General features: G+C 43.4%; 1 protein-coding gene across 1 annotated transcript; it reads right to left on the bottom strand.

The window, feature by feature from the left end:
* Nucleotides 1-2194: 2194 nt before the first annotated feature.
* On the bottom strand, nucleotides 2195-4010 carry LOC123446498 (COP1-interacting protein 7-like). Its single transcript, XM_045123075.1, has 5 exons — nucleotides 3688-4010; nucleotides 3408-3587; nucleotides 3202-3307; nucleotides 2718-2751; nucleotides 2195-2302 (listed from the first exon to the last, which is right to left on the bottom strand). The coding sequence occupies exons 1-5, from the start codon at nucleotides 3744-3746 to the stop codon at nucleotides 2265-2267; spliced, it is 417 nt and encodes a 138-aa protein (XP_044979010.1). The 5' UTR covers nucleotides 3747-4010; the 3' UTR covers nucleotides 2195-2264.
* Nucleotides 4011-17328: the final 13318 nt, after the last annotated feature.

A 17328-nucleotide genomic window follows, 5' to 3' on the forward strand; every position in this document is an offset into this window, starting at 1 on the left:
TGGTCATGGATGCATTTTATTTTGTTGAGTCGTTTCGACATGGATGGCTACGTATTCACAACAATCATAATATTGCTCTATTTCAATGTGTGTACTCTGTTTTGCAGTCTTATATGTTCTGTTTCAATGTGTGTATATATGCTTTCCATTCTGTATATATGGATGATAATAGCTAGATATAAATTAGTATACAAAAACACATAGAAAAATGGAATTCATAATATATATTAATTGTTCATTAGTTCATCACACAATATATATATAATATCATCACTTATACATGATGATACTTAACTACTATGTACAATGCATAAAATTAAAAACGAACAATACTAAAACTAATAATCCCTCTGATAGCCCCTCGCCAGCAGCTCCCTCATGCACGGTGTCTTCCCAGCATGGAGACAGTAATCCGCCTCCTCCGACTCGCAGTGCTTGACGTATCGATCTGCCTGTTGCTGGCGGACGAGCTCTAATGATCTTGCCATTTTTTGGGCGCCCACAGGAGCTCCTCGTCAGTGGCACGCTGGAGCTTATCGGCCAACCTCCGTTCAGCGATGAGGCACCTTGCGCCTTTGACCTTCCTCGCGAAGTACCCGTCTGCGTACACCTGCTCCGCACGGTGATGCGTCCTCCCCTAAAGCTCCATCGCCTCCTTTTTCCAGGTGGCCTCACATGCTTCAAAGGCCGCATGGTACGTGGATTTCTCCTCCGCCGTCTCCTTCTAAAATTCCACTTGCTTGGCTTTCTCAACCAGCGGCGGCGACTTTTACACACAATGATCATACTAGCCCCAAAACCACTCCAAAGTTGGGGGGCGCCGCAACCTCATCCGGCGGCCCGTAGGGGTCCTCCTCCTCGTCGCTTTTCGACTGAATGTCCTCGAGAGGCGGTGCCTCCTCGTCGGCACGTGGGCAGATCGGTGGGGCCACATCAGAGGTTTGAGAGAGAGAAGGCGAGCGAGGGCAGGATGTAGATGAGAATGCATGCAGGACGACATGAGCAAGGTAGTATTTATTGGCGACCAAAATCTAGATCAATGGGAACAGTACACACGTCGGTTGCCGGAATTTACGAGTACTATAGTTTGAATGGCACATGATTCCTGCAACAAAAGTTGTGTGCGAACTTAATAGTTGATGATTTCTAATACAGAATGTGCCACTCACCTTCAAATCCCAAGGCACGAAATAGAGTGTCAATCATGTGGGGCCGGTTGTCTTGCGAGATATTTACATTTTCTTTCCTCATATTAGGCACAAATGCTTATTTTGTGATACCATGGCACTCCATCAATGTGTCCAAGCCTTGACACCAATATATTTGAAAATTCCTTCCAATTTACTGCACGTGGAATTAACTCGCACACAACAAAGTACAAATATATGACTTTTCAAACCGTTATGGTTAGCTGTTGCATGTACATGTAATTCAAATTTGAATTACCACTATTAGAAAAAAGGCTGGTAGTGGTGCACCTATTTTGGCTATTAATGGCGCACTATAGGTGCGCCACTATTATCATGTCACTACTAATAAATAGTAATGACGCATGCCTGGTGCGCCACTGTTAATCTACATAACAGTGGCGCACCACCTGGTGCGCCATTACTATCCCAGACACTAATGGCGCAGCTAAAGTGCGTCATTACTAGGCCCAGAAGTGCGCCACTGTTGTTACTCCAAGGGGTCATGTGTACCTTGTGCTCTGGGTTACTAATGACGCACTTTTAGATAATGCGCCACTGGGGTGTTACTTATGTGCGCCACTAAAGTGCAATATGGTGCGCCACTACTATGAATATTAGGAATTATTATTTTTTTGCTTTTCTGGTATTTGCACAGGTTACAAAATACATTAAAGCACAGAATATAAACAGCACAACATATAAACAGCAGATTTATCGAATACAATAGAAGATTAGTCTCCGAATACAATTCATCATATTAGTATCCGAATTCAAAATATCGAACAAAGTTAGAACATTACAAGTCTCGAGACCGCGAGTAGCGAGTTTGTCTTCACATTACAAGTCGATATCTAAACTACCATCACATATAAGAAGGTTGCGGTCACGATGAGCATCATCGCGATGAAACTGATCTTCATCCGGTTCCTCCTCCGCTCCCTCCTTGCTCCCGCTAGATAGCGCGCGTATCTAGATTCCGCCTCCGTCCTAGTGGTGTACCCTTTGTAACTATTACCGCTGAAACGGTGAACCTGTCTCCGACACTCCTCCCAGTCGTCGTAGACTCCGGAAACCTCACCCTTGTACACGACGTACGACGGCATCTCTATGCACTAGACAGAATACATATCAAATTAACCATCCAGGATAAAAAAACTGACTTCATACAGGTGTTATCGTCTACAGATTACAAGTATCTGCACTCTAAATTTTTGCGAAAGGTTATAGAAAGCAGCTAACACGATGGGAACATCAATTCCACAATAATTATATGGAGTAGGTGTATAAACCACAACATGTGCAAGACTTGGCAAAAAACTATAGTGAACATGTTTCATCACAATATTGATCTACTTAACAAAGTACTCCCTCTGTCCCAAAATAAATGTCGCAAATTTAGCACTAAGTTAGTACTAAAGCAGCGACTCTTGTTTTGGGCTGAAGGAGTACAAACTAATTGTGAATCGAATCAATTTTATCTGGCAAAGGAGACAAATGAGCCGCAATTGAACTAAGAGATGGACTTACTTTGTAATGTCTGCAGCTGCTGCTGAGGCTTCAGCTGACAAGCACAAGAAGAGTTTACATAAATTATATCCAGAAGCATCACATACTGCCATACATGACTATAATAATGCCACATTAATCTAATATGTCACCACCTTATTGATGGAGGTTCATGTTAATATGTGATGAATAATATAGATATAGTGGCATCAATGTATCTAGCATTAATCAAAGGTTCCTAAATTCTTAATGCAATCAAATAATAAAGTTGTCAATTCAACAAGAGAACAAGCTATTGAGTAACTCTAGTTAAGATGGACTCAGTTTCCCATGACGAAAGAGTGTTAATGAACTGTATGAGTATGAAAAGACACAAGACACTGGGACATAGCAGCTGCACCCGAGGCAGCACCTACAGGAGTCTGCATAAAGAAGTGCCAATTTCATTCAAATGATACACTGTATAATAACATGCTGAAATAAGTGTTTCGTAAATAATACTCACTCCCTGTGCCGCGTAAATCTTACTAGCCCCTTCTAGCTGCGACATTTCTGCATCGAAGGCATTCGCCATCTCCAGCACCTCGGATGTGCTCACAAAGTGCACGAACCTTCAAGCACAAACGAACCCCATCAGAATCCAATCTCTTGGACAGTCAACAGACCACCGACCCGAGCACCGCCGCATAAAATAAGGGCATATCAGCAAACCTCTCGAGGGTGCCCTTGCTGAACCACGTGGCGCAGCGGTCCAGCTGCAGCCGGATGGCCGGCTGCGGCGGCTGGGCCGCCGCCTGCTCCTCTGCGGCGCGCAGGTGCGTCACAAACGGCTTGACCGACCCCGACGCGATCTTCTCCGTCCGCCCGCTGCCGGACACCACGAGCTCGCACCTGCGCAGACAAACACCCAAAAGTTAGCCAACCGCCCTCAGCCCATGCGAGTCGCAGCGAGAGGGCGAGGCATCCCCTCCCCGGTCCCCCGCTTCCTCACTTGGAGTGGCGGGGGGAGAGCTGGAAGAGCGCGTAGTCGAGCGGCGCGTTGGGCTCCATGGCGCCGCCGCCGGCGGCGAGGTCGGATCTGGTGGATCGCGGACGTGACCCGTTCCCCGCCCCTCCGCCAGAGCCACCCCCAGGAAACGCCGGGGAGGTGGCGAGCCGCGCAATGCAGCTCCCGCGGCGATGAGATCGCGCGATAGCGGTGGCGGCGGCGGCGTGCTGCGGATCTCGGCCGCGCGCGCCCGAATCCGATAACGTACGCCCTGCCGCGTTGTGGGGGAGGGAGGGAGCGGAGTGGAGGAGGAGAGGACTAAAGATAGAGAGGTGGAGAGAATGAAGTGGGGAAAGTAAGTGTGGCAGGTGGTTGTAAAAAAATATCTAGCTGCTCTGAGGTTACCAACATCTCCTAAGAATACACCGATGCGTCATTGGTAACCAGGGTTACTAATGACGCACGTGGTGTGTGGTGCGTCATTATTAGTTTTGAAAAAAAAAATGAAATTTTTTTTGTTAGTAGCGGCGCGTCATGGGTGTGGTGCGCCACTGCTAAGTCTGGGAAGGGTGTGGGGCCAGGACAAAACTAGTAATGGTGCACCACACACCAGATGCGCAATTAGTAATATGGTCATTAATGGCACACCTATATAGCAGTGACGCACCACATATATGGTGCGTCATTAATGTTCATATTAGCTATAGTCTTTTTCTAATAGTGTACGGTCATTAAATGGCTAGAAAGTCACTTAAATGTCTTTAAAAGATCAAATGACCCTTGAAATTTTCCAAATTTTGACATGACAGTTGTATTAGTGCATGATAACTGTAGAAACAATTTGAAGGCCATAAGTGCAAGCTATCATTAGTTCGTCATCAAACATGCATTGTTCCCTCTCAAAACCATGAGCCTTCTAGTGAGTTGCTCCGGTTTATAAGGGGGGGTGTCCAAACTTTTGTCAAACATGGTATTTTTTACCACATCATCTTGATGGCATGCCATTACGTCAAGCAAGGTTTCATGTGTTTCTGATCATCTTTGAATATTTTGGAATTTAAATGACATGGCACACAATGTGTCCAAGCCGTGACACCAATATGATTGAAAATCCTTTCAATTTATTGCACATGGGATTAACTCACACACAAGTACACAAATATGATTTTTCAAACCGTTATAGTTAGCTGTTGCATGTACATGTAGTTTAAATTTGTATTATTGTCATTAAATGGCTAGTAACTAACTTAAATGTAAAAAAGGTCAAATGACCCCAGAAGTTTTCCAATTTCTTACATGACAGTTGTGTTGGTATTAGTGAATATTAACTCTAGAGAATTTTTGAAGGCCATAGGAGAAAGTTATCGTCGGTTCGCCATCAAACATGCATTGTGCCCTCTAGAAACCACGAGCCTTCTAGTGAGTTGCTCCCGTCTGTGAGGGGTGTGTGTTCGAACTTTCGTCAAACATGCAATTTTTTACCACACATCTTGTTTATGATCTTTTTTAATTTTTTTGGAATTTAAATGCCATGGCACTCGATGTGTTCAAGCCGTGACACCAATATGTTTGAGAATCCTTCCAATTTACAACACATGGAATTAAGTCGCACACAAGTACACAAATATGATTTTTCAAACTGTTATGGTCAGCTGTTGCATGTACATGTAGTTCAAATTTGAATTACTGTCATTAAATGTCTAGAAAATCACTTGAATGTCTGAAAAAGGTCAAATGGTCCATGAAAATTTCCAATTTTTGACATGACAATTGTATTAGTGCACGTTATCCATAGAAAAAGTTTGAAGGCCACAAGAGGAAGCTATTGTAGTTCATCATCAAAGATGCATTGTGCCCTCTCGAAACCACAAGCCTTCTAGTGAGTAGCTCCGGTTTATGAGGGGTGTGTGTCCAAAGTTTTCCAAATTTTGACATGACAGTTTTATTAGTACTCTAAATTTTCTCATACATTTAAAACACCACCCGTTGTCACTACACTCCAAATTCATCTTTAATAGATAATACACAGTTCGTTGTAGGAACCGTTTGTAATGAAAATTCATGGGTCTATCTAAGTATTCTTCCATAAGCTCCGCCGACTTCGTGTCCTCTAGTGTTGGTCACCCCCGAATCCACGAACCCCCTATCCCCATTACTGCAACCCCTTCTTGCAAAGAACGACGCCGTGGAAACGCTTCGTGAGGGCCCGTACGGGGGGCCGTGTCCTCCCCGAGCGACGCCGCCTGCACCGAGAGCGCAACCGCCTACGTCGAGAGCACGATCGCATCCGCATTGAGTGGGGCCACATTTGCCAAAAGGGTGTTTGCGGCAGCCGACACGGCAGCTGCAACAGCTGAGACGTCTGCAGAAGCTGTTGCGATGGTGGCTGTAAACACCGAGAGCTCTCGAGCTGCCGTCCGTGCCCCCGATGTTGCCCTGGCCCGGGTCGAGGCCATCCAGGACAAGATCGAGGATGCACACGCTAATATATTTGAGGCCACCTCAGAATCCACCATGCAACCCATGTTCATAAAGGCAGCGGAGGCGATGGAGCACTTGCTTCCTCATGAGATCACCGGGCGGGAGCTGCAGATGCAGGAGGCGGCGGAGTTAGAGGATCGTAGGAGGAGGAATTGCATGTGGTCGAGGACAAATTAGAGAAGATCTTGTCCGTCGAGGAATCGGCAGTGGAGTACCGACACGAGCTCTCACGCAACCACTACTACGATAACTACAACCTTGAGGGCGACACCTAGGACGAGGACGAGGAGGACGACATGGTCGACTTTAGCCGGGGGACACATAGTCAACTAATGGCGGCATGTCGCCTCAACGTCTCATCTTACACCGGCGAGGCATAGGGTGGTGCGACAACGACTTTGTTAAAGTTATGCATACTTAGCCTTTGTTTATAACGCTGGTCTTTTGTTAGAGCAATTTTAGGTCAACTCGCTCTGTGTTAATTACTAAAATTGATTGATTCAGTAAGTGTGATATGTGTGTTGTAGGCTCTTTTGTGTGTCCAAATTAGCAAGCAATGTTAAATTATGCAACGACGTGAATGAGGACAGTACCCAAGGAAATTTCCAACAAAATTTAAATGATCAAATTCATCGCATGCACGTAAAGCGGAAAAACCGTTTGCGATGCACACATTCGTTTAAAGTGAATGGTGTCTCGCGGCACCGTGCGCAAAGTTTCCCTCCACCTTTTGAAATTTTTGGCTTACCGCCGAAATATCTAACTCCACCCCTCCCGCCTTTTCTCCCCGACCACAAGTCACATTTCCCCTGTTTCCTCCTTTCTTCCTTCCCAAGCTATAGCCCCTTCCTCGCTTGATTCCTCTCTCTCGTCATGGTCTTCTTCAATGACCTCTCCAGCGGATCCTCCTCCGACGACAAGTCTTTCACCACCCGGGTATGCCTCTCTTCTCTCTCTCGAGTTATGATTTGGAATGAAGGATTTTAACCGGTGGTCGATTTTAGTCATTTCTTCCTCTTGTAGCTCTCTTTGTCACCATCAATCTCCATGTGTTAGTTGCATTTGAAGCTATGGACAGTGGGTGGAAGTTTCTCGCATGTGCAGAGAAGGTTAGACCCACTTTTGTTGCTACAAATCATTAGTTAGAAGTGAATCAAACACTGTCACCGTGTTATGTTATTCTGGATGTGATTAAGTCAGTGTCACAATTTCTAGCTAGTATCTAAAAATGTTGCCATCTCGTGAAGAGTGCCATTAGAAAACTATTTGGCACTGCTTCAGCAGTTTGTGTAGCCAAATTTGGTCCACACATCCGAGCAGCCAAGCAGTAAAATACTAAAACTCTATGAAACGAAAGAACTAGGCATTGGAGCAACTAAGTGCTCCGGAGTCCAGTTCCCCGATTTTTTCATCCGCATTCGCTCGCCAGTGCAGGGCACTAGTGCCAAAAGCAGCAACAGTTGTCTTGACACCGGTTTTGGCATACATAGTGGACGAACTTAGTGCTATTAATTCTATGTTACTAAATCTGTGCATGTACACACATGTTAGTATCAATTTGATGTCATCCAAACACTGTCGCTATGCTATTACAGTTATATTTAGCTTCCTCATAAAATGTTCAATTTGTTATTTATAGTACACGACTAAGAACTTTAGCGTTGTTGCAGTTCATTAAAGCTTGTGATGTTTCTGAATTTGGTTGTTGTCTCAGTAGTAATTAATTCATTTGCACATTTATATTTTTTAGAAGATATGTCATAATTAACCTATTTCTATAGTTTTTCAGAATATGTATTTGGCGATTTTTTATGTTGTTAGAAACTCATCTTCACTAAAATTGTTACTCATTTAGTTTTAAATATTACACGAAGAAAGGAAGCGTTCTCACCTAGAGTGGGTTGATGAAGAGTGACCATAGTCTTTGAAGATGTGCCTAGCAAAGATCTGGAGCATGTACGAGGAAGAGAACAAAGATAGGCTTACAAAAAGTGTTGTCAACGTTGAAGATTATTTCAAGATGCGGAAAAAAGAGAGGAAGATGGAGCATGAGCTAAGATTTGTAAATTAGACTATAATAACATGGGATCGGTCAGTGCAAAACATTCTCTTACTAAACTGAAAGCAGAGGTTGAGAAGACGAACCTGACTGATCATGCATTAGTCAATTAGCGAAATGAATATATTGTTGTAATATTGTTCTTATATATGAAGGTGAACCAGATATATGTTGCACTGTGTTGTTTTCAGGTAGCTATCGTACTGTGATGTTAAAATATATTTATGTGCCTCATATGAAATTGGCAAACAATTGTTAGATATGAAATGTGCATTTGCGTAATACTGGAATTATTAATTGTAAACTAATAAACCTGGTAAATGGGTCATGGAACTTTCTAAACTTTTCTAGGAGTAAAAGCGAGGGTGATGGATAGCCCAATGCCATAGAATTTTCTTCATCAAAATGTGTGGGATGTAGATACGAACAGAAACGTTCATCTCGGATTCACTATGTGGGATGTATAGACAAACGAAAACGTTTTTCTGGGATTCAATGTGTGGGATATGCAGACGAATGGAAACTTTCTCGTGGATTGATTGTGTGTGTTATGTAGACGAAGGGCAACGTTTCTCTAGGAATCACTGTGTGGGATGTACCTATGAATGGAAACATTGTCTAGCCCGATTGCACACGATCTCATTTTGCGCAGCGTGTGTGACCATAGGGCATATCCCCGATGGTTCTTGGGTCAGGCGGGAAGGACCCCCATATCACCCACACTCACTAGGTGACTGTCTAAAATGTCATCACGAAAAGGGGTTAAAAACATTTGTATAGTGTTTCCAGTTGCTCAACAATTAGCAATTGTCTTGCAATGGCCCGCCAGTGTGTGGGATCGCGGCAGCTTTCGAGGGTAGAGTATTCAACCCAAATTTGTTGGTTCGACACGATGGGAGTAAAAGGATATTCTCCAGTATTAGCAGTTGAGTTGTCGGCTCAACCACACCTGGAAGATTAGTATCTGCAAGCAGGATATAAGCAGCAAAGTAGTATGATAGCAACGGTGCTAGGAAACAATCTGTTGACGGTAGATTATTCCTAACTGAAGTATCAATGGCGCCAGAAAAGTATTGTAGCAGGTAGTAGCAGGGTAACGAGTAACAGCAGTGGCAAGGAACAACAATAGTGACAGCAGTAGCAAGTAGCAACAGTAGCAAGTAACAGCAACAGCAAGTAGCAGTAGCACCAACAGTAGTAAGAGTAGTAGCAGCAGAGCAAGTAACAGTGGTAGTGGGACAAACTCGTAGGCAATGGATCGGTGATTTGTTGGATGACATTCATCATGCAACAGTTATAACACGGAGAGATATGTGGCTAGCTCCCATTCGTCAATGTGATGTAGGCATGCATTCCGTGTGTAGTCGTACGTGCTTAGGGAAAAGAACTTGCATGACATCTATTGTCCATCCCTCCCGTGGCAGCGGTGTCCAAATGGATACTACGGGATATTAAGGTTCTCCTTTAATAAAGAACCGGACCAACGCATTAGCACTTGGTGAACACATGAACTCCTCAAACAATGGTCATCACCGGGAGTGGTTCCAGTTATTGTCACTCTGGGGTTGCCTGATCATAACACATAGTAGGTAACTACAACTTGCAAGATCGGACCTAAAACACACATATATTGGTGACAACATAATAATTTCATATCTGAATTCATGGCACTCGGGCCCTAGTGACAAGCATTAAACATAGCCAAGTAGTAGCAACATCAATCTCAGAACATAGTGGATACTAGGGATCAATCCCCGTAAACTAACTCGATTACATGATAGATCTCATCCTACTCATCACTGCCCAGCGAGCCTACGAATAGATTACTCAGGAATGATGAAGAGCTTTATGGAATTGGAGAGGGAAGAAGGTTGATGATGACGATGGCGACGATCTCCTTGATCCGGAGCCCAAAACGGACTCCAGATCTGCCCTCGAGGGCAAGAACGGGATGTGGCGGCGCCTCTGGATCGTGAAACGCGATGAACTCTTCTCCCTTGATTTTTTTCCGGGACGAAAGGGAGTAAATAGCGCTGGAATTGGGGACGGCAAAGCCACATGGGCCCCACAAGCCTGGTAGCCGCGGCCAGGGGGGAGGCCGCGGCTACAGGGCTTGTGGCCCACTGGCCCGTCCCCTTGGGTGGATCTCTGCGCAGGTATTTTTCATATTTTCCAGAAATATTCTTCATAAATTTTTAGGACATTACGAGAACTTTCATTTCTGCACCAAAAACAACACCATGGCAATTCTGCTGAAAACAGCGTAAGTCCGGGTTAGTTCCATTCAAATCATGCAAATTAGAGTCCAAAACAAGGGCAAAAGAGTTTGGAAAAGTAGATACGATGGAGACGTATCAACTCCCCCAAGCTTAAAACCTTGCTTGTCCTCAAGCAACTCAGTTGACAAACTGAAAGAGAAAGAAAAACTTTGACAAACTCTGTTTGATCTTGTTGTTGCAACTATGTCTAACTCATAACCAGAATTTCAGCAAGATCACAAGTTAACCACATAAGCAAGTGACACATAGGTCTCACGATACACTAATATCAATGGCATAATCAGCTAGCGAGCAAATAATAATGAGTTTCAGATACCAACAATTCAATCAAAACAAGCATGAAGCAATATGAATAGGTGGTATCTCGCTAGCTCTTTCTCAGACCGCAAAACATAAATGCAGAGCACTTTCAAAGATCAAGGGCTGACTAAACATTGTAATTCATAGCAACGAAGATCCAGTCATAGTCATACTCAATATCAATCAAAAGCAAAGCATAAAAATGACAGAGGTGCTCTTTAATTGGTGCTTATATAAGAAGAGGATGACTCAACAGGAACATACATAGACAGGCCCTCCGCAGAGGGAAGCATTGATTTGCATAGGTGCCAGAGCTCAAGCTTTGAAAACAGAGATAATAATTTTGGGTGGCATGCTTTCATTGTCAATGCAATGACCAAGAGTTCTCAATATCTTCCATGCTACTCATGCTATAGGAGGTTCCCAAACAGAAAAGTAAAGTTTTAACTCCACCACCACCAATCAATCACACTCCATGGCTAGCCGAATCCTCGGGTACCGTCCATACTAACATCAATCCGGGGGGAGTCTTGTTTTACAGTTATGTTTTTGATTTAAGCGTGGAACTAGGCATTCCAATTACCGGCCCCTTTCTCGTGAATGACAGTGAATAAACACATGTCGAGGATAACACGCCTAACATGGAAGATACCAATAGCCCCCTGTCACCACATGAGCGGTTCAGGCATGCAAAACAGATTATTTCTTGAAGGTTTAGAGAATGGCACATGCAAATTTACTTGGAACGGCAGGTAGATACCGCAAATAGGTAGGTATGGTGGACTATCATGGAAAAACTCTTGGGTTTATGGAAGTGGATGCACAAGCAGTATTCCGCTTAGTACAAGTGAAGGCTAGCAAAAGACTGGGAAGCGACCAACTAGAGAGCGACAACAGTCATCAAGATGCAATGAGTTTGACTAACATTGAGTGCAAGCATGAGCAGGATATAAATCACCATGAACATGAACATGAACATCATAGAGGCTATGTTGATTTTGTTTCAACTACATGCATGAACACGCGCCAAGTCAAGCCACTTGAATCATTCAAAGGAGAATACCATCCTATCATACTACATCATAGTCATCTCAAAATCTATGTTGGCATTCAAGACAAACCATTATAAGCTCCTAGCTAATTAAGCATGGCATCAGAAACTATCATCTCTAAGTTGTCATTGCAAACATGGTTCTCTCTCAACAAAGCTGAATCTGGGATGACAAGCTAGTCATATTTACAAAAACAAAATAGATAGAGTTCATACCAACTTTTCCAGTCTCAGTCACTTCATCATATATCATCATTATTGCCTTTCACTTGCACGATCGAACGATGAGAACAATAATAAGAATGCTCGTGCATTGGACTAAGCTGAATCTGCAGGCAAACACAAAGGAGAAGACAAATGACTATGGCTCTTTAACAAATGAACAGGTATGCATGCGAGAGCCACTAAACATTGTAACCATGGTCTTCTACCTCGACTCAAAGAAAAAGAAAACTATTTACACGAGAAAGCTCCCAACAAGCAAAAGAAGAAAGGAAAATCTTTTTGGGTTTTCTCAAACTAGACAGACACACGAAAAGAAAACGAGAAAAAGAAAATAAACTAGCATGGATAATATAGTGGCTAAGTGTAAACACCGACTAACAAAGATGTAAAGTTGGTGCAAACACGTACTCCCCCAAGCTTAGGCTTTTGTCCTAGCTTGGTATACTCCCAAGGAGGGAAATAACCAGCTCCGGGATACTCCGGAGCGGACTGTGGATGCCACTGCTGTGTGAGCTCCTCTAGCTCCCATTGATAAGCTGGCCTCTGGTACTCGACTGGCGGCTCGGGCACGGGCACCTATGGTTGGGCCAAGCCCCAATATGCGTAGATGTCCGAGGGCATAATAGTGTACCTGCCTGCATGAAGATTGAACAAAGAAGGAGCACGCAAAGTAATAGTCTCACGAGTACCTTGACTAAATACCAGGTTATAAATCATCCGTCTACTAGCATCTCTATCCAGAAAATCATGGGAACCATGCTGTCATAATCCAGATATTTCTCAGGAAGAAGCATTTCTTCTTCCTCCTCCAGTCTAATGGGTATCTCAAAGTGTCTGGCAAGACGGGTAGCATAGATACCTCCATAGACGACACCTTTGGAACGGTTTGTGTTCAACCGCTGAGCTACTATAGCACCTAGGCTATAAGTCTTTTTGTTATAAAGGCCTTCGCGTAAAACCGCAAGGTGTGGAGAGCTAAGTGATCCAGCCTCCCCACGGCGAATCAAACTTTTTCCCACAAATAATGAGAAGTACCGAAGCACAGGAAAATGTATGCTAGCAATTCTAGCGCGAGACACTCCTCTCTCCTCTCCAACAACAATAGTATCTATGAAAGCCTCCAAGTCCCGTGGACGAGGATCATGAATATACCCAACATAAGGTAATTTGCAAACATTGCAAAAATCTTGTAGTGTCATGCACTGGGGGATATCGTATAACATGAACTCAACCATAGGAGGATCCTTCCTCGGATAAAAGTTGAAGCTTTGAACGAAAATATTGGTGAGTAGGAGGTATTGTGGGCACTTATCTTCAACGAACGCGGTAAGACCTGCGTTCTCCACCAAGTAATAAAAGTCTTCATAAAGCCCAGCGGCGCGCAAAAATTCATCACTTGGCCACTCGCACGTTCGAACTTCTGTGACTCGAGGAACCACATACTTGGGGTGGTTCTTCTCATCCTCCTTGGGGTTACAGCTTGAAGAGCCTCTCAAGAACCTCCTCATCTTTTCCCTTTTCTAACTCTGAAAAATTATGAAATTTTTAAAGACTTCGAAAGAAAAGTGAGTAAGGATTAACCCAACTTGTAGCAACTAATCCTACTAGTGCCTAGAGACCGTATCACACGCTAAACTAATTGGGACCAGCTAAAATCAACATTTCAAGCTCAAGAACAGGGTCACCAAGGTAGCAAGAATACGCGAAGAATAAAGCACTAGAGTAGAAACTAATTGGACCAATGGAGGAGTCACTTACCAAGGAGTAATTTCCCCAAAATGGTTTGGAGAATGGTGCTTTGAGCAAGGAGATCAAAAATCACAGCCAAATGAGCAAGAACACGGGTTTGAGCCGTGAAACGATTTTTTCTGGAGGTAGAAGAAGAGGATGGGAGCTGGAATGAGTGGAGGGGGTCCCTGTGGGCCCCACAAGCTTGGTAGCCGCGGCCAGGGGGAGGCCGCGGCTACAGGGCTTGTGGCCCACTGGTGTGGCCCCTAGACCAGCTCTCAGTCCCAGTATTTTTCAAAAAATCCAGAAAAAATCATATTTGATTTTCAGGACCATCGGAGAACTTCTATTTTCGGGGTACTTTTCTCTGGGACGCTAAAATAGAAAACAGGAAAAACTAAACTAAATCTATCATTTTTCTTCTAAGCAACAAAAAGTGAAAGCTTAAAACAGAGGTATGTGACTCCTTGATTCATCCATTTCATGGTCATCGAAAGAAATCTGTCAATGGGGTTGACCAAATCCCCTCGACAAAACCTTTTCGAATCGCAAAAGGAAACGGAGAATTGTCGAATAGCCACTAAGTCACCTCAATGGGGACATGAATCTCCCCAACAAGCAAATCATACTTCATCTTAACACGAGGAATAGGGCATTCAAAGCTCCCAATAAGAATCGATGAAGTTTTTTCGATAGCATTGATGCAATGTACTTGATATCGTTTCTTCGGAAAGTGCAATGTATGCTCATTACCGTTAACATGGAAGGCGACATTTCCTTTGTTGCAATCTATAACAGCCCTTGCGGTGTTTAAGAATGGTCTTCCAAGAATGATCGCCATGGCATCATCCTCAGGAATATCCAGGATAACAATGTCCTTTAAGATAGTAACGTTAGCAACCACAAGACGCACATCCTCTCAAATGCCGACAGGGAAAGCAGTTGATTTGTCGGTCATTTGCAGAGAAATTTCAGTGGGTGTCAACTTATCCAGTTCAAGTGTACGATAAAGAGAGAGAGGCATAACACTAACACCGGCTCCAAGGTCACATAAGGCAGTTCTTACGTACTTTCCTTTAATGGATCAAGGTATAGTGGGCACTCCGGGATCACCAAGTTTCTTAGGAGTTCCACCTTTGAAAGTGTAATTGGCAAGCATGGTGGAGATCTCAAGATCCGGTATCTTCCGTTTATTAGTCACGATATCTTCCATGTACTTGGCATATGGAGACATTTTGAGCATATCAATTAACCGCATCTGCAGAAAGACGGGTCTCAACATTTCAATAAAGCGCTCAAAATCCTCATCATCCTTTTTCTTGGATAGCTTAGGAGGAAAGGGCATGGGTCTCTGAACCCATGGCTCCCTTTCTTTACCATGCTTCCTAGCAGTGCAGTCATTCTTATCGTATCTCTTAGGTTGTTGGTTATCAGGATTAACCATAGGTTCAATCTCCACATCCTTATCATTGCTAGGTTGAGCATTATTATGAACATCGCTGTCCATATTGTCACCAGGTTCATGTTCATCACCATATTGTGTTTCTGCATCAGACGCAGAAATATCATTTGGTTCTTCAGGTATGATAGTATTTGATGAACTGACATGTAGGTTTCTATCATCCTTCTTCTTCTTCTTAGGTTACTTGGTGTATCAGCATTAATTCCTTGAGAATCTTGATCAATTCTCTTAGGATGGCCTTCAGGATACAAAGGTTCCTGAGTCATTTTGCCTCCTCTAGTAACAACTCTGATAGAGTTGTCATTTAATTCATTGAGCAAGTCATTCTGAGATTTAAGTACTTGTTCTACCTGAGTAGTAATCATAGAGGCATGTTTACTCACAAGCTTCAGATCATTGACATTTCTGTCTACACAAGCACTTACATGACTAAGCATACGAGTACTTTGTTCCAATTATCTGCTAACATAATCATTGAAACTCTGTTGTTTGGCAACAAAGTTGTCAAATTCATCAAAGCATAGGCTAGCAGGTTTGTCAAAAGGAATATCACTCTCATTGAATCTACGCAGAGAATTCACCTCTACTACTTGTATCGGGTTATCGAGACCATGGATCTCTTCGATAGGCGGTAGATTTTTGACTTCTTCAGATCTAATGCCTTTCTCTTGCATAAATTTCTTGGCTTCTTGCATATCTTGGGGACTGAGGAATAGAATACATATTTTCTTAGGAGTTGGCTTAGGAGGTGGTTCGGGGATAGTCCAAGCATTATTGTTGATCAAGATGTTATTCAGTAGAATCTCAGCTTGTTCTATAGTTCATTCCCTAAAAACACAACCGACACAACTATCTAGGTGGTCTCTAGAAGCATCGGTAAGTGCGTTATAGAAGATATCAAGTATCTCGTTTTTCTTAAGAGGGTGATCAGGCAAAGCATTATGTAGCTGGATGAGCCTCCCCCAAGCTTGTGAGAGACTCTCTTCTTTGTGTTGAGCAAAGTTGTATATTTCCTGCAAGGCAGCTTGCTTCTTATGGACAGGGAAATATTTCTCACAGAAGTAATAGACCATATCCTAGGGACTACTCACACATCCAGGAGCAAGAGAAGTGAACCAGGCTTTAGCGTCATCCTTTAGAGAGAAAGGAACCAGCTTAAGGATATAGTAGTAGCGGATCTTCTCCTCACTAGTGAAAAGGGTGGCTATATCGTGTAGTTTGGTAAGATGGGCTACGACTGTCTCAGACTCATAACCGTGGAAAGGATTAGATTCGACTAGAGAGATTATCTCAAGGTCGACAGAGAATTCATAATCCTCATCGGTGATAAAGATAGGTGAAGTGGCAAACTTCGGGTCGTATTTCATCCTAGCTTTCAGAGATTTTTCCTTCCACTTGAGAAGTAATTTCTCAGCGTCATAGGCATCCTTACACGCAAGAAAATCCTCAACTATCTCTCCCTCCATAACATAACCCTCAGGCATATCAGGCAATTCATATCTAGGAGAGCTATATCTAGCAAGAGCAAAAGCAGGTTCTATCTCAATAGTATCGGTAGTTTCAGAAGCATCACGAGCATTGGCAGTAACTCTAGCAATATGAGCATCAAGGAATACCCCTAGTGGCATATCAGGCAAAGTAGTATCTCTAGCAGTATCAAGCATAGCTTCATCAGGCAAAATAACATCTCTAGCATCATCAGGCAAAGCAGTATCAAGCATAGCATCATGGATAGCAGTATCAGGCATAGCATCTCTAGCAGCATCAGGCATAGCAGCATCATAAGCATCATCAATAGCAGTAGCATCTCTAGCATCATCTAGCACAGGCGACATATCAAGATTTCTAGCAGGAGGTGGTGTCGCAAACTTACTCATAACTGAAGGTGAATCAAGTGCAGAGCTAGATGGCAGCTCCTTACCTCCCCTCGTAGTTGACGGCAAGACTTTGGTTCTTGGATCTTTCAGTTTCTTCATAGTGATTAGCATATGTAAATCCCAAGTGACTAAGAGAATATAGCTATCCTCCCCGGCAACGGCGCCAGAAAAGAGCTGCTTCC

The sequence above is a fragment of the Hordeum vulgare genome, chromosome 4H, assembly GCF_904849725.1.
Source record: "Hordeum vulgare subsp. vulgare chromosome 4H, MorexV3_pseudomolecules_assembly, whole genome shotgun sequence".
Classification (NCBI taxonomy): domain Eukaryota; kingdom Viridiplantae; phylum Streptophyta; class Magnoliopsida; order Poales; family Poaceae; genus Hordeum; species Hordeum vulgare.

Excerpts from the sequence above, each read along its gene's own strand:
- LOC123446498 (XM_045123075.1), bottom strand. The coding sequence starts at position 3,746 with ATGGAGCCCAACGCGCCGCTCGACTACGCGCTCTTCCAGCTCTCCCCC. Across the intron at positions 3,308-3,407 it reads AGCAAGGGCACCCTCGAGAG|GTTCGTGCACTTTGTGAGCA; the intron begins GTTTGCTGATAT and ends TTGTGCTTGAAG. Across the intron at positions 2,752-3,201 it reads AGATTTACGCGGCACAGGGA|CTGAAGCCTCAGCAGCAGCT; the intron begins GTGAGTATTATT and ends TGTGCTTGTCAG.